Source organism: Manihot esculenta, chromosome 16, assembly GCF_001659605.2.
Source record: "Manihot esculenta cultivar AM560-2 chromosome 16, M.esculenta_v8, whole genome shotgun sequence".
In the NCBI taxonomy this organism is placed as follows: domain Eukaryota; kingdom Viridiplantae; phylum Streptophyta; class Magnoliopsida; order Malpighiales; family Euphorbiaceae; genus Manihot; species Manihot esculenta.
Window position 1 is genome coordinate 4,034,087 of NC_035176.2, and position 25,587 is coordinate 4,059,673.

Below are 25,587 nucleotides of genomic sequence, written 5' to 3' on the forward strand. Positions count from 1 at the left end.
CACCATTCTTCGTGGGCTACCTTTTATTCTTCTTCTTAGACAACTGGAAATAAATAGCATAAGGTTTTTTTTTTTTTTCATCAAACATAATCTAAAAAGGCCGAAGTCCAATATAAATACAACAACACCCGGCCCTTATAGGATAGACATGCCCCGGCCTGAAAGTCTGAAGAATAGAAACTCAAAGCCTACAAACTAAAGACCTATACAAAGAATAACTCTCCTCTCCCTACAAACCTAGCACCAAAAGATTATCCAACCAAAGCAACTGCAGTCATAATTGTGGGCTGCCTTACTTTGACTTTCTTCTTCTTAGATTAGTTAACTTGGAAAAAAATTGCAGGGGATTTGGGCTTTGGAGAATCAGACTTGATCATGATCTCAATTTGATATATGAACACTAAAATTTTTTATATTCACGGCTAAAAAGGAAATTATTCGGTGTATATTCTATTGAAGAAAACTTAACTAAACCGGTTTATGAATATGTTTATTATTCATAAACATGGGAGGAAATAAGCCTAATTAGTAGAGATACATCATATGGATCGAAGCCCAACAAGCTAAAAAACCAACCAAATAGATTCAAGAAAGAATTGGGTATTTGGCTCAGACCAATATAAATCCTAAAATACCAAATAAGAATATGTTTATTTCAACCTAGTTTAAGCATCTGGTTCCACTAAACACAGCGTCGGTTCCACCATATCCGCTGCGCCGTTTGCCATTCTCAACCTCCAGGACTCGTAAGCCCATCACCAAAATTACTGAAGCACAAATTTAGGAAAAGGCGAGACATGCATGCCAAGAGAACAACACAATAGAATTAAGTAAGGCCAACAAAGTAAATCTATGCCTAAACAGAAAACTAGATGAACAAAAGAAAAACAGAACTGGTTGTAAGAACCATCAATAAACTTCAAGGAAGCCAGGAACCATAGGAGTTGAAACTCAGCGAGGCTTGGCATAACTCTTAACTTCTCACTCTCATATAGCTACAAATATGAAGGGACCTGCGTCTTCCCATAAGCAATGAATACATTTTTTAGATATCATTATCTTGCTCCCCTTAAAACTTCCTAAAACATCAACAACTGAAGTAACAGCTGAATCATATAGAAAACGTTCGATATAGACAGTGATGGAGCCAGGAGCTTTCCTTTGGTAACGCACCGGCTGCGCCGCTGCGACACCTTCATCTCTTTTCTCTTTGGTAACGTACCGGCTGCGCCGCTGCGGCACCTTCATCTCTTTTCAAAGCATTTTCTGGTTGCCGGTACGGCACGTGCCCCTTACCGTACCTTCCCTTCACCCCTGGGCATAGAGAAAAAACAACACATGCAGACATAAATGCTCACCTAAATACAAACTTGCAGAAAAATAAAATTAACTAAAATTATGTACAACGACCCACCCCACGTTGGGTAAAATTCACATTAGGAGGAGATCTCCTTTGCCCTTAGAGGCGGGGAAGGCCGAATTGCGGCGGAAAAAGAAGTCCTTGAGGGTAGGTAAAGAAAAAAAAAAGAGATAATTAATGAAAGAGACAAATAAGTGATGGAATCAACACAAAAAATTAAATGGGTCAATGTGAAGTCGAAAAATCGCATAAACTAGCGCAAAATAAAAGTCATTTTCTATGTTAAATAATTAACATAAGCATATTACAAATTATTTGCTCAACAACTTAGCAATCCTGAAGGAACAAAGGAGCACCTCATATAAAATTGTGACACCCTACGGATAAACTTCAATAATGGAGTTTAACCCACAAGTAGCTGTCATTTTATAACTACTAAATCCAGCCTGCGAGAAAAGCCTTGCCCATTCTTGCTCGTTTCTCTCTCTTCCATTGCATATAATCATCATTTGCAGGTCTGCAAACAGCTTTGTTTCTGCTAGATTACTTTCATCTTTCTTGTCATTAATCACCATTTCTACAATTATCACTTTTCCTCCCTTCTCTGAGCCTGCAATAGCTTCTCTGCATCGATTCAAAATCTTTATGCAGGCCTCGTCGCTCCAGTTATGCAGAACAGACTGCAAAGAACTCATTATCACCATCGAACACTTAAAATTTTTCCCTCAATATATTGAAGAAACAAATGGGTAATGTTATAAAATTTGTGTACCTTGATCAGAACTGCCTCTGCAGAAGGAACAGATTCAAACATGTCACCACCGACAAACTTCAAGCTTTTACTCTCTTGTATATCTGCAACAACTTGTGGGAGGTCCAAGACTGTGCATTCCATATGAGGGTATGCATCAGCAATTGCACTGGCTAGAGTTCCTGTTCCACCTCCTACATCTACCAATGAGGCAACTCCCTCAAAAATTTCCTTATGGTCCTTAACAACCAAGCTCACCAGTTGAGAATCACAGGCCATGGCCTCGTTCAAGAAATTGATAAACTCATGATTTTGCTTCCCATACTCCCAAAAATTCATTCCATGATAAGTTTCAAATGCTGTGAGCTCATTCCCATGGAAACAATCAGCAAGAGAAAACCATGGAGTTATCAGAGCGGGGTCTAAAAATGGAAGAACGGCTGCAGACAAGCTGGTGGGGCTGTCTTTGAGCAAGAGACTAGAGGAAGTTGTAAGAACATAACCTTCTTCTTCTTTATTCTCATGTACTTTGGCTGTAGCAAAGAAGCCAGAGTGCACCAGTACCCGCATAACGCGCTGCAGACAGTTAGCTTTTATCGGAGGAACTTGAAGATGAGAAGCCAGATCTGTAAGGGTAATGGGTTGGTTATGTTTGTGGATAATGTCAGGAATTCCGAGCTGAACAGCACATTTTAAAGACATGGATTCCATGTAGTGGTACATGTGTTTGTATATGTGGCATTGAGCTTGAAATAACTCATTAGTTCCAAGCTCTTGATCTAACTCCATCTCTGATGAAGTTTTCAACCTTGTTTGCTCATGAAAGTTTGGTGTTGCTGTTTCTGCTTATATAATACAATCTTGCACAGTAGAGCATAGAAAATTGAAGAACTTGGCGTAGAAAAAGAAGACATTATCTTGCGTAAGAAATAATTCTTGACTAAAAAAAATAAAAAGGTTTGAATATTTAAGGTTTTTTCTACTTTCTTATTCTGGTACATGTTTGCTTTCCTTAATTTTCCACTCCAAGATGGAGAGGTGAGTTAATATGGTTTGATCTTGAAAAAAGAACCTGCGTTTTCCTCCACCATAACATGTTTATTAAATACCCAAAGACCCAATAGCAATTTTCTTTTATTAAAATTCTTTGGTCACACCTCACACCGTTGATATGATTTTCTATAGAATGTGATGTCAAGATGAGTCGCATTGTCTTCCAGGGAAGAAATTGGGAAGAAGATCGAAGATCATAAACAAACACCCAACCCCCACCTAACTCACAACTTAGAAGGGACTAACGTAATTAATAAGCTAGATTTCTTAATATTTTTAGGTTGGTAGTCGGTTACATGGACAGGAATTCTGACATTTTGCTGATTCTTGGAGCAGCATAACTTGACTGCCAAGAAAAAATTGCAGTGTTAGAATTTTCAAGTCATTTGAATCACTAAGATGTAAGAAAGAGACTAGTCCATGTACAGCAGCAAGGTAATTTCATGACAAAATACTTCCCTAATTCTAGGCCAAATACATAATTGAATAAAAAAAGTATTCCGAGTGAGAGAAATTCTTATATCATTAATTTATTAGCCGTACATATAAGAATTTTTTTAAAATTAAAAAATTAAAAGTAGAAATTTTTTGAGGGCTACGTTAAGCTACATTCACTAGAAATTAAAAAAAATCTCTCATAAATTTTAAATATATTTTATGCCTAACTAGGATTTAACATCTAGCTTACCAGCACAATCGCCGATGGAATCTGAAATTGCCAACTCTCTGACACTTTTCTTTCCCCGTAGCAGTCTAGCCTTCCGAGGAAAAATTGATACCATTTTAAACGAAAAGACCAAATAGAAGAGGCCAAGAGATTGTTAACCCCAAAATTTGGGTATAGATTGGCAGTGGAGCTGAGAATAGCAGGGTATTATTCAAAGATGGTGGAAGACAAGCCACAAGCCGCGGATTGGCCACTGAAGAAGCAGATTTTTTTTTCTTTTTTTCGTTTGTCTAGAAGAGGCAGATTGAGCATTCGATGAGTGGAAAAATTAATTACTTGTTTCTGGTATCAATTTTTTCACACTCTGCCGCATTTTGAGAGCAGATTGGGTCATGAAAATACTAAATTGTAATTTAAAAGAAAATTATTTAAAAAAGTTATTTGATTATAATAATAAAACGAGGGTATTAATAATATTTATGTATAAAAAATTTTGTTGTGTTAATAATTTTTTTGAAGTCTTGAACTTTATAAAATATATAAAAAATTATTTTCTTAAAAAATATTTTACATAAAATAACATAGATGGAGATGGTACCATTTGGGATTTGAATTAATTATTTTAATTAAACAAAGGTTTTACCTTTTTTTCCTCTAAACCAATGACAATATAGATGGAGATCTTGTTATATAAGCAGAGCAATTTCTAAAATATAAGATAAGCAACAAAATCTGGTGATTAAATAACATATTTTTGTTTGGTAAATCTATGAATTAGTTTTAAATCCGTATTTTGGTTGGGTAAAAACAAGTCACAATCCATCAATTTCACAAAATCTATCAGTTGACATATATTTTGCTATTCTAAAATCCCTGAGGTGGGATTTTATAACATCATTCTTTTTCGATGTACGAGGTAATTTTGTAAATATTTATTTTATTTTATAGATTTTATCACTAACCAAATAAATGGGATTATGTAAATTCATTGAATTAGACAATTATAGAAAGACAAATTTTAAGTTCTTTCTATTATGAAATATACCATGGATTTGAATATTGTTAATCCAACCATGAAGCTATTATAAAAATAGCAAGGAAAATTGATTTTTTCTTTGGAAGCAAACAGTAAGACTAAAGCCCAAGCAAAGCAATCTTAACTACCAATAATGACTTCTGTTTGTAAATTCTTTTATTTCAAATAAAAATTTTGCATGACAAAGGTTCCATTGAATTCTTACAAAATTCTTGATTCCAAACAGAAGTATCAAGATTTTAAGAAATGGGTTATCTTCACCCTTCAAGGATAAACTTCAATTATGGACCTTAAACCAAGTAAGGGGGTTATCTTGTAGTGACTGAAACCTGCTTTCAAGAATAGCCCTTCCCATTCTTTCACCGTTCTTTCTTTTCCAGAACTCACGTACATCATCAGCATGTCAAAAAGGAGCTTTGTTTCTGTAAGTTCATGTCCATCTTTCTTCTCATTTATTACCAAGTCTATGACAATCACCTTTCCTCCCTCCCCTTTGCTGGAAATGGCTTCTTTGCATTTCTTCAGTATTTTCAGACATTCCTCATCACTCCAACCATGCAAAATTAACTGAGGAACATTCGTTTTCAGCATAATTTGATTAACAAAATCAATAATCATACTATAACATAGCTAGATATACATAACCAAATTTGTAGATGAACTTAATTCTTGAATAAACACAGAAGCATACCTTAAGTATGATGGCATCTGCAGAAGGGATGTGTTGAAACATATCACCTCCAACATAATTCAAGTTCTTGGTGCCTTGTAAATTGGCAATGACCTGAGGAATTTCAAGTACAGTACATTCCATATGAGGGAATCCCTCAGATATGATCCTAGCAAGTGATCCATTACCACCTCCCACATCAACCAGGGAATTCACCCCTTCAAAAATTGGCTTGCAGTCTCTAATGACCAAGTTCATCATCTGAGAATCACTGGCCATAGCTTCATTAAAAAGCTTGTTAAATTCAGGGTTCCTGCCATTATATTCCCAAAATGTCATTCCATGTGCTTTCTCAAACACAGTAACCTCATTGCCTCGGAACCAATCTCCCAAGGAATGTCCCGGAGAGACAAAATCTGGCTTGAGCAATGAATTAACAAAGGGTATCAAGGAATTGGGGTTATCCTTGACAAGTAGCTTAGAAGATGGTGTTAGAACATAAGCTTCTTGTCCTTCTTGACCATTAGGAACTCTGGTGGTAGAAAAGAATCCAGAGAACACCAGCAGACGCATTAACCGATACACACAACTGATTTTGGTTGGGTGGACGTGAAGTGCTGAGACAAGCTCAGGAAGTATGATGGGTTTGCCATGGTTGTAGATTATATCCGGTATGCCTAGCTGAACTGCACACTTGAGGGACATAGAATTCATGTAGTTGAATATGTGATTATACAAATGAACTTGAGCTTGCAGCAATTCATTTGCTCTGTTGCAATGAATGGAATCCATAACTATGAAAGCACGAAATTCCTCAAGCTCCTTCAATATGGTGTGATGGAAAGTGGGAAAACCCCCTATTTATAGAGAAAGATTGCTAATAATTGATTAAAAAAATACAATTTCATAATTACCTTTGAAAACCGAGATGAAACTTATTCGTAAAGCTGGTTAACGCCAAGGCTTCCAATTGGATAGAAGACTCTTGAATCTTGTTCATCACAAGTCTTACCATCATTTCTCCTTTTTCAACAGCAGCTAATTTCCAAGTCATTTCCTTGGATTTTGCCTAAACTGACCGGTGCTTTTAAGTTAAGACTCCCATCCAATATTATCATTAATCCCCAAATCAGAAATTGGAAAATAAGTGCAAACCATCAATTTACCAGAAACAAACTCAAAATTTTAAACAAAACATATGGAAGAAGTAAATTCGAGTTGCAGTGCGCTGATTTCTTAGTATCTCTACAATAGAGCATTGTATTGGAACTAGTTATTAGTAGAAATCAAAGCAAAATCTACCACAAGTTATAACAAATGCACAGAATCGAACGAAATCTTCAAATTTCCATTCACATCAGAAAATGCCAACATGTAACCACTAAATAGAGATCATAAACACGATCACAAATTTACTACTCTTAAGCACGCTCGCCTCTGATCCTTCTCGCTAGCTGAATATCCTTTGGCATAATAGTTACTCTCTTGGCATGAATGGCACACAGATTGGTATCCTCAAAAAGTCCGACGAGGTACGCCTCCGCCGCCTCTTGAAGAGCCGCGACGGCAGAGCTCTGAAATCTGAGATCAGTTTTAAAGTCTTGTGCGATCTCGCGGACAAGGCGTTGGAAGGGGAGTTTTCTGATGAGGAGCTCTGTGCTCTTTTGATACTTTCGGATCTCGCGAAGAGCAACGGTTCCGGGTCGGAACCTGTGCGGTTTCTTGACTCCACCTGTTGCCGGTGCGGATTTTCGGGCTGCTTTGGTTGCCAGCTGTTTTCTCGGTGCCTTTCCACCCGTGGACTTTCGCGCTGTTTGTTTGGTGCGAGCCATGGTAATCGGATCTTTTAAAAAGGAGCGGTTAAAGTTTGGAAAATTCGGGTTCTGGTTGAGTGGGGCAATACTTTAGTTTGAAAAATGGTTCGTATTTATAGGAAACGGAGAAGGCATATTGGCCGTTGGTTGAATTGGGTATCTACGGTTGATGTTGATTCAGGGGGATTGATGACGTGGTAAGGTCAATTGGCGGGGTTTGAAAAATTACGGGCGCGGGAGATTATGGATCATGCGATTCCTGTGTTTATCGACGGTCGTGACTGAATTTGGTGTAGCGTTGCAGATCCATGACGTGGCGGATTAAGTTTGAAAAATTGCCGAGAGGATGACGGCAGAAAATGAAATAAAATTGATTACATATTCGTGAATTGTGATTAAAAGATAAATCAATATAGAAAGAAAAATTCAGACGATTATAATGTCCAAAATTAAAAGATTTAAACACTTCAGGAGTGGTCAATTTCAGGTTAGACAAAATTCGTCCTCTTGACTTAAAGGTAAAATTTTATAAGTAAGTTACCGTTAACGGTTATAATTTAGCAAATTTTCTTTATATTTTTTATGACGAGATTCTGGACTAATTAGTTTGTGAAAATTTTTTATCAACGAACCGACTATAATATTACCGAATTATCAAGAAATATCATATTTATTTTCGTCTCCTTGTATAAAAGAAGAACGATTATAAAAATAAATATATGTTATTTTCTATCACCAATACTCTAAATTCTAAAAATTATATTCTTTCCCTTCAACCTACTTATTTGAGAGTCAAAGTGGCTGTCGTAGGTACCTATCATCTCACATTCTCTTTCTTGCACGTTCTTATCACATTTCAAACCCTACAGATAGAAATAGAAAAATTATTAATTTTAAATTGTATCATTCTACAGTTAGAGTAATTAGTTTCAGGATAAGTACTAGCTTAACCTCAAGTTAATTAGGAAATGTGTTAACTTATCTATAGTCGCTTGACACATAATCGCCTATAAGTAAAGCACTAAAAATTGTGTTTAGATGTCCAACTTGCATTTCATATAGAGTTATACATGCAAAGACATAGTTAAAATAAAAATGACTAGTAATAATATTTTAATATTTATAAGCTGTAATAATTAAATTATAGAAAATTCAAATAAGAAAACAGATATATTTTAAAATAAAACATCTAATATGATAAGTAGGTCGGAATCAAATTACTATCGAGAGGTGTTTAAGGGTTTCTTAATATGTTAGTTTGAGGTATTTATTAAAATCGACATATTTACCTAAATGAAATGAACTTTTAAAGGTTAAAAGTGTAATTTAGTAAGTCAATTTATAAATATTGAAAATTTAAAAACTAAATTGAAACATGTCAAAAAATTTAGTAGGTTAAAGTGAGAATATGGAAAATTTAAAAATAAATTTTAAGTTTGGTCCTCCATCTTTTTCTACTTTTTCACCTAAACTCTACATGTGTCACCTAGCCATACATGAAAGACATGACTAAATATGAAAGAAAAATGTTGTCTTCTATTTTCTCCATATTAGTTGTACCTACACAAAAAAAAATATTTTGTCTTCTTATCTTCCATTTCCATCATATTTCTCTATTAAAACAAAATTTTCATCAATGCAAAATCCTTTCCTAAATGAAATAACCAGCAAAGAAACCATAGTAAATGAGGAAAGAATGAGAGAAGTTTATGTGTTTAAGTGGTAAGTGATATAAATTGAGTAATTAAGTTAGGCAAACATATTCTTTAATATTTTCAATTAATTATATATTGTTAAATGAATTAAAATTCCTATTTTTTCTTATTCTTTGTAAAGAACAAATTCAAAAGGAGGAAAGTACATCAAAGGGAAAAGGCACAGAAAAAGAGTAATTAAGGTATATCTAAAGTTTTTGAAAAGAATTGTGCAAAAGGTTTGGTGTTTGTATAAATTTCTATTTTTCTTTTGATTTTTTTATGAATATGTAAAATTAGGAATTGGTTTTTATTGCTATAAATATTTTTTTGATTGTATGGATTTGTAATATTAATGTTGAAATGATGATTGGAATGATTAAAATAAATAGATACAACATGGGATTTAAAAACGTAAAACTGACATAATAGATTATAACAAGACAAATTTTGTTGGAAATCTCATAACTTATTGTGTAATCATTGAAATTAAGTTTAACATGTACTAAATGAAAGGTAAGACAAAAAGCTAAAACTTTTCTGAAGTAACTAAATTCTGAATCTGTAGTAATTGTATGTAAATTGCTAGTGAACCTAAATTGTTACAGAGGAGATTGTGCATCCGGAACAGTCTGTATGACTTAGACTATAAAAAGTATATCTAAAATTTTGTACAAGAAACTTAAGTTAAAATCTATATGCAAATATATGTATACGATATGTTTTGTTAGATTAAAAACAGATATCAAAACTGTACTTGTTAGAACCTGATTGGATAATTTGCAAAGAAAAATTCATAATTTAAGTTAGAAATATTAGAATTAGATGTAGTATATATTGTCAAAAATTTAAGATATAAATACACAAAATTTATGAAGAAATATAAGTTTAATTATGTCCGTAAAACATTTAGAAATTTGATATAATTTCAGACAAACAAACTTAAATCTAAATGTTGATTTAAAAGAAATTGACATGTTAGTTTTGCAATCAAATTACCTAAAAGGAATTGCCATTGATCTTATCGGAGAACTCTTTCTTTTCATTACCATACTTTAATAACTACATTGAAGCACGCATGCCTATCTTTCTTCTTCCCTTTAATTGTCTTAATCGAACAATGATTTGAAGGAGACACTTTGCCATTGTAACTACTCCCAGTTTTAATAGGTACGTTGCGCAATAAAAAAAATATAAATAAATTATTATAAAATCATATAAAATTTTAATTTATTTTAAAAATAAAAATTTTTAAAGTTAAAAATATTAAATTTTTTTATTATAAATAAAATAATGGTTAAAAAAACTAATTAAATGAAATTCTTACGAAAGTTTTAATTTCAAATAAATAGTTAATCCATTAGTCTCTTACTTTTAAGAGACGAAAAAAAGGATGAAGAATTAGTTGAAGAAGGGCAGATAGTGAATGGACGAGGGCTTTCTGGTATTTTGCACTTCAAACATTCTAAGAAGGAGGGAAGGAGACAAAACTATTCAATTCATTAATCGTGCACAATCAGGGTGAAAATTTATAATTCATCTGATATCCCCATCTATCGCACCAGGTGAAGCTTTCTTCTTTTTTGTATTTGATTCTTTTTGTCTTGGTTCTCGGATTGAGTTCTGGCTTCAACTGCAAAGATTCATGAATAATGACTGTTAAAACTAAGATTTTCCTTGTGGGAATAAAATGAAAGAAGGAATGTATAGATGCTAGTTGATTGAGGTGTCCATTCTAGTTAGGAAACAAAATGGTAAATCATAAATAATGGTTATTTATTTGGTTGGGTTAAATAAGCCAGATATTTTGAGATTCTAAAAATCCCTTACAAGAGGTGGAATTTTATAACATCATTCTTTTTCAAAGGGAATTTACAATTTTTTTTTTTTTTAAAAATACCCTTAAATTTTATGGATTTAAATTTATCGAATTAGACAATTATAAAACAATACGACGATTTGCTCCACTGATGTTTGAATTTGAAATCTCTCAATTTTGAAAACAATATCAACGTACTAAAGCCAATTGGTTATAGAACCACCAATTTTAAGTTCTATGTATTTTGACAAATTCCATGGATTTGAAAGTTGTTAATCCAAACATGTCACTAAGTTATTATGAAAATAGCAAGGAAAAATGTCTTTTTCTTTGGAAAAGAACAATAAGACTAAAGGACAAGCAAAGCAATCTTAAACTACTAATAATGGCTTAAAATTTCCAGTTTCTATCATGGGATTGTGACGCACTTACATGATTATCAAAATAAGTTAGAGCATCATCTGCCTCAATTGATCCCTTTGGGAGGCCATTGATTCTGGATCAAAAGCCATGGATAATTAGATACCTTGCAACACATTGAAGCAACAACACAAGTACAAAATCTTATTATACTAAAATTTCATTCTTGGGAAAAAAAAAAATTCAAGAACCATACAGGTCAGCACCTTGGCCTATGACATAATAGCCATGCTTTGCATTATGTAGGGGGAAATTTTATTCAAAAATCTTGCCAAGATTGTAACACATGGGTTATCTTCACTCTTTAAGGATAAACCACAATTAGGGACCTTAAACCAAGTAAAGGTGTTATTTTGTAGTGACTGAAACCTGCTTTCAGAATAGTCCTTACCGTTCTTCTCTGTCCTTTCTTTCCAGAACTCACATCATCAGCATGTCAAAAAGGAGCTTTGTTTCTGTAAGTTCATGTCCATCTTTCTTTTCATTTATCACCAAGTCTACGACAATCACCTTTCCTCCCTCCCCTTTGCTGGAAATAGCTTCTTTGCATTTCTTCAGTATTTTCAGCCATTCTTCATCACTCCAACCATGCAAAATTAACTGAAAAAACATTCATTTTCAGCATCAAGAGATAATAAAAAACAATAAACAGATATTATAAAATAGCTAACTAAACTCCAATGGAATCCAAGAATTAGCCATTGAATTACTTTTCTGTGGTACCCATGCAAGGAACCTGCTCCAAGAACCAAATTTGAAAATGAACTTAATTCTTGAATAAACACAGAAGCATACCTTAAGTATGATGGCATCTGCAGAAGGTAGGTGTTGAAACATATCACCTACAACGCAATTCAAGTTCTTGGTGCCTTTTTAAATTGGCAATGACCTGAGGAATTTCAGGTACTGTGCATTCCATATTAGGGAATCCCTCAGATATGATCCGGGCAAGCAATCCACTACCACCTTCAACATCAACCAGAGAGTTCACCCCTTCAAAAATGGCTTGCAGCCTCTAATGACTAAGTTCATCATCTGAGAACCACTGGCCATAGCTTCATTAAAAGGCTGGTTAAATTCAGGGTTTCTGTCATTACATTCCCAAAATGACATTCCATGTACTTTCTCAAACACAGTGACATTGTCGCCTCAAAACCAATCTCCCAAGGAATGTCATGGAGAAACAAAATCTGGCTTAAGCAATGAATTAACAAAGGGTGTCAAGGAATTGGTGTTATCCTGACAAGTAGCTTAGAAGATGGTGTTAGACCATAAGCTTCTTGTCCTTCTTGACCATTAGGAGCTCTGGTGGTAGAAAGAATGCAGAGAACACCAGCATAAACATTAACTGATAGACAACCGATTTTGGTTGGGTGAATGTGAAGTGCTGAGACAAGCTCAGGAAGGATGATGGATATGCCCAGCTGAACAGCACACTTGAGGGACATAGAATTCATGTAGTTAAATATGTGAATATGCAAATGAACTTGAGCTTGCAACAATTCATTTGCTCTCTTGCATGAATGGAATCCATAACTTGGAAAGCAAGAAATTCCTCAAACTCCTCCAAGATGGTGGGATGGAAAGTGGATAGGAGATCCCCTCTTTATAGCAAAAGCTTTGCTGATAATTGATTTAAAAAATATAATTTTATGATTATCTTGGAAAACCAGAGATGAAAAGTATTCATAAAGCTTGTTAACGCCAGGGCTTCCAATTGGATAGCAAGGTCTTACCATCATTTTTACTTCTTCAACGGCAGCTATTTACCTCCAGCAGCTAATTTCCAAATCCTTTCCTTGGATTTTGGCTAAAGAGACCGCTGCTTTCAGGTTAGATGCCTATCCACGATTACTATTAATACCCAAATCAGAATTTGAAAAATAAGTGCATACAATAAATTTACCAGAACCAAAATTCATAGTTTTAATTAAAACATATGAAAGAAACTAAGTAACTTCAAGTTGTAGTACAGTGATTTCTTAGTATCTCTACAAAGCATTGGATTGGAGTAGCTGTTAGTAGAAACCAAAGCAAAACCTAGCACAAGTTATCATAAATACACAGAATAGAACAAAATCTTCAGGTTTCCATTCACATCAGAACAAGCCAACAAGCCATCACTTAATAGAGATGATAATCGCTAACAAAAGTACAAATTTACTACTCTTAGGCACGCTCGCCTCTGATTCTTCTTGCGAGTTGAATATCCTTTGGCATAATAGTTACTCTCTTAGCATGAATGGCACACAAATTTGTATCCTCAAAAAGTCCAACCAGATACGCCTCCGCCGCCTCTTGAAGAGCCGCGACGGCAGAGCTCTGGAATCTGAGATCCGTTTTAAAGTCTTGTGCGATCTCGCGAACCAAGCGCTGGAAGGGAAGCTTTCTGATGAGGAGCTCCGTGCTCTTTTGGTACTTTCGGATCTCACGGAGAGCAACTGTTCCGGGTCGGAACCTGTGCGGCTTCTTAACTCCACCAGTTGCCGGGGCAGATTTTCGGGCTGCTTTGGTTGCTAGCTGCTTTCGTGGTGCCTTCCCACCCGTGGACTTTCGGGCTGTTTGCTTGGTGCGGGCCATTGTGATGGGATCGTTTGAAAAGGAGTAGTTAAAGTTTAGAAATTCGGGTTTCTGGTTGAATATAGCAATATTGGCCTGAGTTGGAATAATGGATTATATTTATAGGAGATAGAGAGGCCATAGTGGCCGTTGGTTCAATTGGGTATCTACGGTTGACGTTGATTCAGGTGGATCGATGACGTGGCAAGGTCAATTGGCGGGGTTTTAAAAATTACTGGGCGCGGGAGATTATGGATCACGCGATTCCTATGTTTATCGACGGTCACAAGTGAATATTGGTATAGCGTTGCCGATCGATGACGTGGCGGACTAAGTTTAAAAATCGCTGGCAGGATGACAGCTGGAAATGAGATAAAATGAATATAGGTAAATCTAAAGAGCGTTAAATTAATGAATATATATATATACACAAATCATTAACTGAAATTAAAAAAGCAAAAAGGAAATTGAAGATAGCAATCAATTGAGGTTCTATCTCTCATCCCATTTCAAAAACAACTACGTAATATTTGATTCACAACCCCCCTTCTTTGTAATTAGATATTCGTAAACATATAATGTAATGGATTTATTTCTATTTTTCTTTTATCTGAAATAAAAAAATTGAAATATAAATTGTGTATGATTTTATAAAAAAATTTATGAAATAAATCAATATAAATTAATGTTATATAATATGTGTTCTAAGTAAAATATAAACTATTATAGTAAGATAGAGGTTACGGTCACGTGATAGAAATCTGATAAATAAAAAATATAATTTCTTAAAAAAAAAAACTCCAACATTTTAATATTTGTCATTGACAATACAACTAGCCCCCTTCGATTAGCCGAATTTTGATATAGAATTACCATTATCAGACGTTCTATCATCTCATTTGAAATCGCGAAATTATTAATTTATTAGAAGATAATATCTCTTATCAAGTAGTCGATCACTATTATTATCAGATTTATATAAAATTTTATGTTTATTTCCATCTTTTTATAATATAAAATAAGAGCTCTCGCATAGATAAAAAATAAGTTATTTTTAATACTACACAAATTTTAAATAGTCTATTATATTTTTTTTGACTTTTGAGATACTGATTTGAGTATTAAAATAGTTACTGTGAATATCCATAATTGTCTCACTTTTTTTATAAATTTTTTCTTATAGATTTTAACCAATTATAGTAAAATTTCTTTTTAACTTACGTTGTTAATTTAATTTCAAGTATATCACAAATAAAGCAAACGAGATAATAAAAGCACATCTAGAAAGTCCAAACATAAATAATAAACACACATTTGAAAAAAAATACACATATATAAGAAAAATAAATAAAATGACAAATGTAAATAAGTTGGAAAAACAGGATCCAACTCAATTTGTCCACGTCAGTGGATATGAATTTATTGTATTTCATTGATAAAAATCATAAAGAGATAAGAATTTCTAATCTATGTATAAATGTGGGAAGGGGTAGGGGTAGGAGTGGGGAATAATTGGATTTTTAAAATTATTTTTAATTTTTTATATATTTATAATTATATATTTTATTATTTAAATAAATGTATTTTAAAGTTTATATGATTTTAAAATTGTGGAATTGTAAATTCAATATTTCTATAATTTATCTATATTTTCATATTATATATAGAAGTGGGAAGGGAGAAATAGGGATTTCTAATAATGCCTTTAAATTTTTTATTTATTTATAATAGTCTCTAATTACTTTGCAGTTTATAATTTTATTAATTAAAAAGATAATAATTTTATTATTAAATGAATTTTATAGTTAGTTAAAAAATTTTAAAATATACATATAAAAATATAATAATATTAAATTTTTTAAATAAGAATATAACTTAAATATAGTTTGTTCTTTTCTAAGTTTCATAATGAGATCACACAACTATGTATCTTCTTTTTTTTCTTTTTCACTTTTTCACTTTACTCTTCATTTAATTTTACAGCATTATAATTAAATAGTGAATTTCTAATTAATATTATTTAATTCTAGTGCTAAAGAATTAATATGTTAAAAATAATAAAAATAATTTTTATGATAAAATTATATTATAAATGATATTTTTCTTTAATATAATATAATATAATATTATGATAATAATTAAAAAAAAAATCCATCTTCCATCTCTGAACCTTTGTTATTTCGCAGTTGCAACCGCCAATTTTTTCTTCTTCTTCTTCATTGAGAAAAACATTGACTCATCACTTTCGCATTTCATTTTTGGAAATGATCCCTAAAAAATGGCAAAGCTAAGGCCAATTGGTTGTTTGCTTCAGTTATTGGCGAAAAATCGTGCACGAAAATTTAGCAACTTCAAGAAAAGCCGATTATGGTGCTGTTGCTATTGAAGCTCGGGACATTAGCCGTGAAAACGCTAAGCAAGCCAGTCGCTAGTAAGCTAAAGCAGCAAGCGGCTTTCCACCTAAAGTTCCGCCAGTTCATCATCAACATTGCTTAGGTACTAATACTCTACATCTGTATTTCATAGCATTTCATGTTCAATTCCTTTTCAATTTGTGCGGTGATTTTCAAATTGTTTAAGAAAATCACAGATTGACGACGAGAATACAAAGGCGAATCTATGGTCATGCAACTGATTTTGAGATACGCCCTTTGAATGAGGAGAAAACTGTCTAGGCTGCTGTTGATCTCATTGGAGAACTCTTTGTTTTCATGGTAGTTTTCTGTGTTGGATTGCCCCTTTTCTTTTGCTTTTTGTTGCCCTGCTTGACTATGCTTTTGTGCCTGTATCAATTGTATTTTTGTGTGCATTTGTTATATGCGATCGGCTAAATGCCCTCTGCTTAATGCTCATGTAGTTGCCTGTAGGTATAGAAGACTGCTAAAAGAATCAATAAAGTTTAAAAATAAATTATTGAGAGAAAATTATTTAATATAAATATTTTAATTAAAAGACATTGTTGTGCAAATTTTATAAAATTCATTTTATATCCCATCAAATTTGATGGGTACTGATTTTAGTTGTAATCAATTTCATAAAATTATATTTTTAAAATTAAATTTTAATTTTTATTCAAAATAAATATATAAAATATAAAATTTAATTAAACTCTACAAAAATTTAAAAATTGAAATTGAATAAAAAATAGCGTTAATGTTACCTAGTTGTTATGTGAATGTTATTTATTTTAAAACGTTAATTAGTACTATTAATAGCAATCAGTAAACACAATTAAAAAAATATAAAAATATAAAATAATTAAGTTCCACATGGCAATTAAAATCATAATAAAGCCCATTTTTTCTTGATCAACAATTTAGCATACAAATTCCCTAGAAATATGAAATAAAGTTATCTAAGTGATATATCCATCAAAACTTAGGAACAATTACAATGGCAGAGTGTCTCCTTCAATCACTGTTCTATCAAAATAATTAAATGTGAATCACAAGGGAAGAAAAAAGATAGGCAGGCATGTATGCTTCACTGTAGTTAATAAAGTATGATGATGAAAATTCCAAGAATTTAGCATCTCTAGGGACATTTCAAAAACTCATCATATGACTTATGCATAAAGACGTATCAAGCTAGAAAATTACACTAATTGTTATTGCCATTGAAATAAAGAACACAACAGCCTAGTGCCATGTCAATTGTCAATTTTTGCCTCATGAAACAATTCAGTACTAGTACAAAGATAAAATTATTTCCTTGCTACCTCCCACCGGTATATTTCCTTCTTTCTGGCTTCTGATTAGGCACTCCTTTGCACCTCAAAAATCACCCCAACCCGGTTATTTAATTAACCGAGGCGGAGACATTACATTTTATAACAATTCTCTTATTTTTACTTTAATTTATATCATGTAAATCATGGTCTTTTTTTTTTTTAATCAAAAATTCGGCAGAGTTTCCCTTGAAATATAAACTTAATTCCACCTGTGAATAGTAATATCACACTTCTATAAACTTCAACCTTAACCTCCAAACTTCTTTTAACATCAACACAATTTCAATTCAGATCAAACACTTTATAACCATCTCATTAATCTCAACACAAAAATTTATACTAATAACTCATATTTACACCAAAATTAAAATATCCAAATATATCTAATTCAAACCATATACAACTTTATCTAAAACTTTATGTACATACCATATTTCTAAAATTAACTTTATATAAAATTTATAAAATATACCCCAAGATAGTAATGATGTAACTCTGACTGGGTTGATGCAGATCTTAATTTGCTGCTACTTAGATCTACAACCTGCGCGTGGAAAAATAAATTTCTACGCGAGGAAAAATAAATTTATACGCGCTAAGCAAATTGTTTAATAGTGCTCAACTTTTTTTTTTTTTAAATAAAACATTTAAATCAAAATTCATTTATTAACGATAAATCAAACAAATGACAATAAATTATATTACAAATAATTTAAAATAATTCTAAATCATATATATATATATATAATTAAATTTTATAGTTTTTTTTTCATGTAGAAAATTTTATTTTCTCTTAATATATTTATTTATTTATTATTTTTATTTTCTTTTTAACCCCTATAAATTTAAATAGTACTATTATATATATATATATATATAATTGAATTTCATAGTCTTTTTTTTTCATGTATAAAATTTTATTTTCTTTTAATATATTTATTTATTATTTTTATTTTTATTTTGGCTCCTATAAATTTAAATAGGACTATTAAATAAGATAAACTCAAAAAAGTTTATAACTATAGCGGTAGAGCATATCGGCCGTACCTTTAGGGTACCAATCAGTATAACTGTAGTGCAGTACTGCAAGATCTGTATATGGCATGCCACACCCTTAAACTAACTTATAATTTTCATCAAACTTACTAGGGTCAGACTTTAAATAATTTATACATTTAAATATAGAGACAAAAACTTTTAATATATATAACTTTCAATTATTCAAACCGTAATACTTTATCATATTACAATTCTGCTTTTAAATATTGTCATATCATGTAAATCTATTAATTTAACTCAACTACATAAATTACAAATTCATAATTTAATCCTTAATTAATTAACTATTATTATTATTATTATTTTTCTAATCTAATATCTTTTTCTATTTATCACGATACACTATATTTCATTTCTCTTTTTCTTTTAATTTTTATTTTTATCCAACAACTTTCTTTCAACCCTAATTTAACTAATTTAAAACGTTTAACATTTAAAAAGTAGTATTCCCTATTTAGACTATTTTTTTTTGTTACTATATTTTAGCCAAATTACATTTTTAGAGACATTCCACTTGGTTCATAACTTGAGTTTCGATCAAATTATATATTAATTCCAAAATTTTCTGTTTATCAAGTTTATCATTTCTTCAAACTTTAATCATACCATATAACTAAAATATTATTCACTTGATCTAGTTCTACTAAGGTAGTAAAATTTTCAAATAAAACCTAATTAATAAATCATTGAATTTATTCAAATAAAGTTGAGCACAAACCTTAAACCTTCCAAAATCTTCCACAAACTTAAAATTTTCTAATCTTCTTTTCCTTTTTCACTCTTCCCTTCCACTTCTTCTTCATGAAAAATAAACAAATAAATCATATTAATACAATATTTCTCGTAAATATTCACATAAAAATAATAAGAAACATTCCTACATCAAATCTCCTAACATACCTTTAAATTTTCTAACACTTGTTACTGTTCACTCTCTCTCAACATTGAATTTTCTCTTTGATTTCTCGATTCTTTTCTTTAAATTCTACTTTGGAAAGGTGTTGGGAGAAAATGGGTAATTGATTGGAGGTGAAAATTTGAAGAAATTTGGTGTAGAAGAGAAAAATGGTGAATGAGAATTTCTTCTTGGTAGTTCACGGCGGAGGAAGAAAAAAAAATGGAGAATGAGTTTTCTCTTCTAGCCTTTTCTTTTCTTTCTTTTTTTTTTTTTACAAAATTTATTTGTTTAAGTGGTTATAAATGAGCCACTTGTCTTTAAATTAAAATTTAATTTATCTATCTTTTTTTTCTTTCTCTTTTTTTTTATTCTTATTCTTTTTATTTATTATTTATTATTTATTTTATTTTAATTTTGGGATGTTACAACTCTACCCCTCTTATAAAAATTTCATCTTCGAAATTTTACCTGTATTAAAGAGATGAGGATACTATATTTTCATGACATCTTTACTCTCCCAAGTTGCTTCTTCTACTTTGTGATTCCTCCACAGGGCTTTAACAAGAGGAATTCTTTTGTTTCTCAACTCTTTTATTTCTCTTGCTAGAATTTTCACAGATTCTTCATATGACCAGTTTGGCTGTACATCTACAGATTCCGCTGGGAGGACATGAGAGGGATCTGACATGTATCTTCTAAGCATAGAAACATGAAAGACATTGTGTATCTTGTCAAGTTCTGGTGGTAAGGCTAGCTTGTAGGCTACTGGTCCTACACGTTCCATAATTTCATAAGGACCGATAAACCTAGGACTCAGTTTGCCCTTTTTATCAAATCTCAGCACTTTCTTCCAAGGTGAAACTTTAAGAAATACTTTATCGCCCATTGAAAACTCTATATTCTTTTTTTTTTATCTGTATATGACTTTTGTCTGTCTGATGCTGCCTTTAACCTCTCCTTGATGATCTTAACATTTTCTTCTGTTTGTCTTATCAATTCAGGACCCACAAGCTTATCTTCACTTAGCTCTGTCCAGCATAGAGGAGTCCTGCATTTCCTCCCATACAATGCTTCATAAAGTGTCATTTTAATACTCGACTGGTAGCTGTTGTTGTAAGCGAATTCAATTAATAAAAGATACTTTTTTCAGCTTCCTTCAAATTCAATAACACAGCTCCTTAATATGTCTTCTAAGATCTGAATTACCCTTGCTGACTATCCATCTGTTTGGGGATGAAAAGTTGTATTGAAGTTCAATCTGGTACCTAAGGCTTCATGCAATTTCTCCTAAAATCTTGATGTAAACCTCGGGTCTCTGTCAGATATGATAGAGATAGGTATGCCATGCAGTCGTACTATCTCGTTTATGTACAATTCTGCTAATTTTTCAAGGGAATAATCTGTTCTGACAGGTAGAAAATGTGCAGACTTTGTCAATCTATCAACAATCACCCATACAAGATCTTTCTTTTTTGGTGTGAGTGGTAGACCAGTGACAAAATCCATATTAACTCGATTCCATTTCCATTCTAGTATAGAGATTGGTTGTAGCAAACCAGAAGGAACTCGGTGCTCTGCTTTTACCTGCCGACAGGTTAAGCATTTCGAAACAAACTCTGCTATGTCTCTTTTTATTCATAGCCACCAATAGTTTTTCTTTAGATCTTGATAGATTTTGGTACTACCAGGATGCATTGCGTATGGGCTACTATGAGCCTCTTCAAGTATACTCTTCCTTAACTCAATTATGTCTAGCACACATATTCTGTTTTGGTAATATAAGCAACCATCGGCTTTAATTTCAAACCCATTATCCTTCCCTTCATGTATTTTTCTTACCTTCACTGCAATATCCTTATCTTCCTTCTAAGCTTCCTGGACTTGTTGAAGCAAATTGGGCCTAACTTTCAATTCTGCAATAATAGCTCCATCTCTAGCTAATGTCAAGTGAGCATTCATAGCTTTTAGTGCAAGCAAATATTTTCTGCTAAGAGCATCTGCCACCACATTTGCTTTGCCAGGGTGGTAGTCAATAATACAATCATAGTCTTTTAACAACTCCATCCATCTCCTTTGTCTCAAATTTAACTCTTTTTGAGTTGGCAAGTGCTTTAGACTTTTATGATCCGTATAAATATAACACTTTTCACCATATAAGTAATGCCTCCAGATCTTTAATGCAAAGACTATGGCTGCTAATTCTAAATCATGGGTGGGATAGTTTCTTTCATGTGGCTTTAATTGCCTGGAAGCATAAGCAACAACTTTTCCATCTTGCATCAACACGCAACCAAGTCTATTGTGAGAGATATCATTATAAATCACAAAGTCCTTACCTGACACTGGTTGTGCAAGGACAGGTGCCTCTATGAGCATAGTATTTAATCGATCAAAACTGGCCTAACACTTGTCATTCCATTCGAACTTGACATTTTTCTGCAACAACTTTGTCGGTGGAGCAGCTATTTGAGAGAATCCTTTTACAAATCTTCTATAATAATCAGCTAACCCCAAAAAGCTTCTGACTTCTGTAATATTCTTGGGTGGCTTCTATGCAAGGATAATCTCTATCTTTTTGGGATCGACCCTTATTCCTTTTGTAGCTACTACATGTCCCAAAAAAAATATTTCATTCAGCCAAAATTCACATTTGCTGAATTTAGCATAAAGTTGTTTCTCCCTCAGCGTTTGTAACACAATCCTCAAGTGCCTATCATGCTCTTCTTTTATTTTTGAATAGACTAGAATGTCATCTATGAACACAACAACAAACTGGTCTAAGTAAGGGTGAAAGATACGATTCATCAAGTCCATAAATGCAGCTGGAGCATTAGTCAGTCCGAATGGCATGACAAGGAATTCATAATGCCCATATTGGGTCCTGAACGCAGTCTTTGGAATATTTGCATCCTTTATTCTGAGCTGATAATAACCTGATTTTAGGTCAATATTAGAAAAGACACCCGCTCCCTTTAGCTGATCAAATAAATCATCTATACGGGATAATGGATATTTATTTTTAATAGTCACCTTATTGAGTTGTCTGTAATCCACGCACAATCTCAGTGAACCATCCTTCTTCTTAACAAATAGCACTGGTGCACCTCAAGGAGAGATACTAGAGCGTATAAAACTCTTATCGAGTAATTCTTGTAGCTGCACTTTTAATTCTTTTAATTCTGTGGGAGCCATCCTATAGAGAGCAATTGATATGGGTGTAGTGCCTGGTACAACTTCTATGGCAAATTCTACTTCTCTTTCTAGAGGTAATCCTGACAATTCGTCTGGAAAGATGTCAGAGAAGTCACAAACAGTAGCTATATCTTGCACAATAGGTTTCTCCTTCTTAGCCTCCAAAACACAAGCTTAGTATGCCTCACGCCCCTTTCTTATCATTCTTCTGGCTGCAGTAGCAGAAATAACATTGGAGAGAAAATTTGATCTCTCACCCACAACTACTATTTCTTCACCTTCTGGTGTCTTTAGCGTGATTCTCTTCTTTCTACAGTCAACTATAACCTGGTGTCTAAACAACCAATCCATTCCTAAAATCACATCAAACTCTCGAAAAGGTAATTCAATCAAATCTCCATGAAAAATGTGACTGTGAATCAAGATTGGACAATCTTTAAATACTTTACTAACAACTACACTGTGGCCAAGAGGATTAGTTACTACTATATCCTGGTCTAGTATGTCTGCTTGTAGTTCTTTTTTATTTATGATAGGTATGCAAATATAAGAGTGTGTGGAACTAGGATCTATTAAAGCATGAACAGATCGGCCAAAGATAGAAAATATACCCATGATAACATCTGGGGCATCTTGATCCTCTCTGGCTTTGATGGCATAGGCTCTGGTAGGTGCTCTAGATTCTGGTCTATCCACAGTCTCTGACACTCTTTGACTAGAGGTACCTGTCGGCTCACTTCTACCTTTGCTTCTAGTCTTTTGTGTTACTGGTGCAGTTCTTTCTGTTGCTGGTGTTGAGGTTGTCTGCTTCTTAGGACAATCCCTCATAATGTGATCCATAGAGCCACATATGAAACAAGCTCCTGTCAACAGTCTGTAAGTACCAGTATGTCTCCTTCTGCAGTGATCGCACTCTGTTGAAAGACCTCTTCCTGAGCCTCATGAACTGGCCACAGAAGCAGTCTGTTGAACAGACCCACTTGTTAAACTCTGAGCTGATTTTTTGGCTCTACCTTTGAGACTGGCTTGATCTAGCAGGTTGAAAACTTTTTTGTCTCTTATTAGAGCCCTATGAAGCTATCATCTGTCATTGACTCTAAGTTTGACTGTAAGTCCTTTTTTGTTGACTCCTCTGTCATCTACTCTGGTCTTCTTCCGTCACTTTCTCTACATTCAAAGCTGCATTCACCAGTGTTGAAAAATCTCTGATTTGAAGGGCAACTAGAAGCATCTTGATCTTAGTGTTTAACCCTTGCTCAAATCTTTTACATTTTGCCTCCTCTGTAGGAATCATCTCCCTGGCATATTTGCTCAATCTAATAAACTCCCTTTCATACTCAGCTACTGTCATACGTCCCTGCCTCAAATAGATAAACTCTATTTTTCTCTCCTCCATATATATGTCTCCTACATATCTCTTTCTAAACTCATTCAAGAAAAACTCCCATATCCTCTGTATTGGTTGCACTGTTTGTGCCACAGTGTCCCACCATTGGTAGATTTCTTCTTTCAGTAGTGACACTGCACATACTAGACTATCTTCTGAGAAACACTGTAACTGTTGAAGCACTCTGTCTGTACTTTGCAACCAATATTCTGCTGCAGATGCAGATGCATCATCTTTCTTTCGTCCTTTAAATTCTGTAGCACCATACTTCCTCAATTTATCAATAGGCGGCCTAGCTGGTGCTGGTGCAGGAGCCGGTGGTGGAACTATAGCTGGCTGAGCTACTTCAGCTACCTGTCTGAAAATCTCTGTTAATTGCTATAATAAGACCTCATGCTCTGGCCATCTAGCACCAGGAGGAGACTGTGGCGGTACATGCCAATGGCCTCAGTCGGTACATGACTTTCTACCTCTTCTCCGACTTGAAGTTCTCTCTGTTCTTCAGTCATCTTATAATATTAAAATTCATAAAATAGATTTGTAGCAGAGTTACATCATATCTTTAATATATATGGCATGTACATATTTCTATACCTAACTATTTACCCACATAATGCCTAGAGTCGACTAAACTTGCTCTGATACCACTAAATGTAACACCCCCTACCCGGTTATTTAATTAACTGAGCCGAAGACATTACATTTTGTAACAGTTCTCTTATTTTTACTTTAATTTATATCATGTAAATCATGACCTCTTTTTTTTTTTTTTAACCGAAAATTCGGTAGAATTTTCCCTGAAATATGGACTTAATTCCACATGTAAATAGTAATATCACACTTTTATAAACTTTAACCTTAACCCCCAAACTTCTTTTAACATCAACACAATTTCAATTCAGATCAAATACTTCATAACCATCTCATTAATTTCAACACAAAAACTTATACTAATAACCCATATTTACACCAAAATTAAAATCTTCAAATATATTTAATTCAAACCATATACAACTTTATCTCTAAAACTTTATGTACATGTCATATTTTCAAAATTAACTTTATATAAAATTTACAAAATATACCCCAAAATAGTAATGATATAACTCTGCTTGGATTGATGCAGATATTGATCTACTGCTACTTGGATCTACAACCTGGTCCTACGCGCTAAGCAAATTGCTTAGTGGTGCTCAACTTCTTTTTTTTTTTTTTTTTTAAAAAAAATAAAACATTTAAATTAAAATTTATTTATTAACAATAAATCAAACAAATGACAATAAACTATATTACAAATAATTTAAAATAATTCTAAATCATATTGTTATTTCATATATATATATATATATATATATATATATATATATATATATATATAGAGTTGAATTTCATAGTCCTTTTTTTTTCATGTAGAAAATTTTATTTTCTCTTAATATATTTATTTATTTATTATTTTTATTTTTTTTAGCCCCTATAAA

General features: G+C 32.8%; 6 protein-coding genes and 1 pseudogene across 6 annotated transcripts; all 7 read right to left on the reverse strand.

Annotated features, from left to right (window-relative positions):
* Nucleotides 1–1,596: 1,596 nt before the first annotated feature.
* On the reverse strand, nucleotides 1,597–3,086 carry LOC110603486 (trans-resveratrol di-O-methyltransferase). The gene is made up of 2 exons (XM_021741228.2): nucleotides 2,133–3,086; nucleotides 1,597–2,040 (listed from the first exon to the last, which is right to left on the reverse strand). The coding sequence occupies exons 1-2, from the start codon at nucleotides 2,898–2,900 to the stop codon at nucleotides 1,738–1,740; spliced, it is 1,071 nt and encodes a 356-aa protein (XP_021596920.1). The 5' UTR covers nucleotides 2,901–3,086; the 3' UTR covers nucleotides 1,597–1,737.
* Nucleotides 3,087–5,002: 1,916 nt separating this feature from the next.
* On the reverse strand, nucleotides 5,003–6,868 carry LOC110603866 (trans-resveratrol di-O-methyltransferase). Its single transcript, XM_043951898.1, has 2 exons — nucleotides 5,559–6,868; nucleotides 5,003–5,434 (listed from the first exon to the last, which is right to left on the reverse strand). The coding sequence occupies exons 1-2, from the start codon at nucleotides 6,327–6,329 to the stop codon at nucleotides 5,132–5,134; spliced, it is 1,074 nt and encodes a 357-aa protein (XP_043807833.1). The 5' UTR covers nucleotides 6,330–6,868; the 3' UTR covers nucleotides 5,003–5,131.
* LOC110603868 (histone H3.2) lies at nucleotides 6,867–7,450 on the reverse strand. Its single transcript, XM_021741848.2, has one exon. The coding sequence runs from the start codon at nucleotides 7,367–7,369 to the stop codon at nucleotides 6,959–6,961; it is 411 nt and encodes a 136-aa protein (XP_021597540.1). The 5' UTR covers nucleotides 7,370–7,450; the 3' UTR covers nucleotides 6,867–6,958.
* Nucleotides 7,451–11,403: 3,953 nt separating this feature from the next.
* LOC110603982 lies at nucleotides 11,404–13,206 on the reverse strand (annotated as a pseudogene).
* Nucleotides 13,207–13,353: 147 nt separating this feature from the next.
* Nucleotides 13,354–13,924, reverse strand: LOC110603867 (histone H3.2). Its single transcript, XM_021741847.2, has one exon. The coding sequence runs from the start codon at nucleotides 13,862–13,864 to the stop codon at nucleotides 13,454–13,456; it is 411 nt and encodes a 136-aa protein (XP_021597539.1). The 5' UTR covers nucleotides 13,865–13,924; the 3' UTR covers nucleotides 13,354–13,453.
* Nucleotides 13,925–20,020: 6,096 nt separating this feature from the next.
* Nucleotides 20,021–20,416, reverse strand: LOC122722136. The gene has a single exon (XM_043952068.1). It carries the CDS (start codon nucleotides 20,414–20,416, stop codon nucleotides 20,021–20,023), a length of 396 nt encoding a protein of 131 aa, XP_043808003.1.
* Nucleotides 20,417–23,857: 3,441 nt separating this feature from the next.
* On the reverse strand, nucleotides 23,858–24,618 carry LOC110603983. The gene is made up of 2 exons (XM_021741993.1): nucleotides 24,523–24,618; nucleotides 23,858–24,463 (listed from the first exon to the last, which is right to left on the reverse strand). The coding sequence occupies exons 1-2, from the start codon at nucleotides 24,616–24,618 to the stop codon at nucleotides 23,858–23,860; spliced, it is 702 nt and encodes a 233-aa protein (XP_021597685.1).
* Between the last annotated feature and the right edge of the window lie 969 nt (nucleotides 24,619–25,587).

Excerpts from the sequence above, each read along its gene's own strand:
- LOC110603486 (XM_021741228.2), bottom strand. The coding sequence starts at position 2,900 with ATGGAGTTAGATCAAGAGCTTGGAACTAATGAGTTATTTCAAGCTCAA. Across the intron at positions 2,041-2,132 it reads CAGAGGCAGTTCTGATCAAG|TCTGTTCTGCATAACTGGAG; the intron begins GTACACAAATTT and ends AGTTCTTTGCAG.
- LOC110603866 (XM_043951898.1), bottom strand. The coding sequence starts at position 6,329 with ATGGATTCCATTCATTGCAACAGAGCAAATGAATTGCTGCAAGCTCAA. Across the intron at positions 5,435-5,558 it reads CAGATGCCATCATACTTAAG|TTAATTTTGCATGGTTGGAG; the intron begins GTATGCTTCTGT and ends AATGTTCCTCAG.
- LOC110603868 (XM_021741848.2), bottom strand. The coding sequence starts at position 7,369 with ATGGCTCGCACCAAACAAACAGCGCGAAAGTCCACGGGTGGAAAGGCA.
- LOC110603867 (XM_021741847.2), bottom strand. The coding sequence starts at position 13,864 with ATGGCCCGCACCAAGCAAACAGCCCGAAAGTCCACGGGTGGGAAGGCA.
- LOC122722136 (XM_043952068.1), bottom strand. The coding sequence starts at position 20,416 with ATGGGCGATAAAGTATTTCTTAAAGTTTCACCTTGGAAGAAAGTGCTG.
- LOC110603983 (XM_021741993.1), bottom strand. The coding sequence starts at position 24,618 with ATGACTGAAGAACAGAGAGAACTTCAAGTCGGAGAAGAGGTAGAAAGT. Across the intron at positions 24,464-24,522 it reads ACCGCCACAGTCTCCTCCTG|GTAGCTGAAGTAGCTCAGCC; the intron begins GTGCTAGATGGC and ends ATTTTCAGACAG.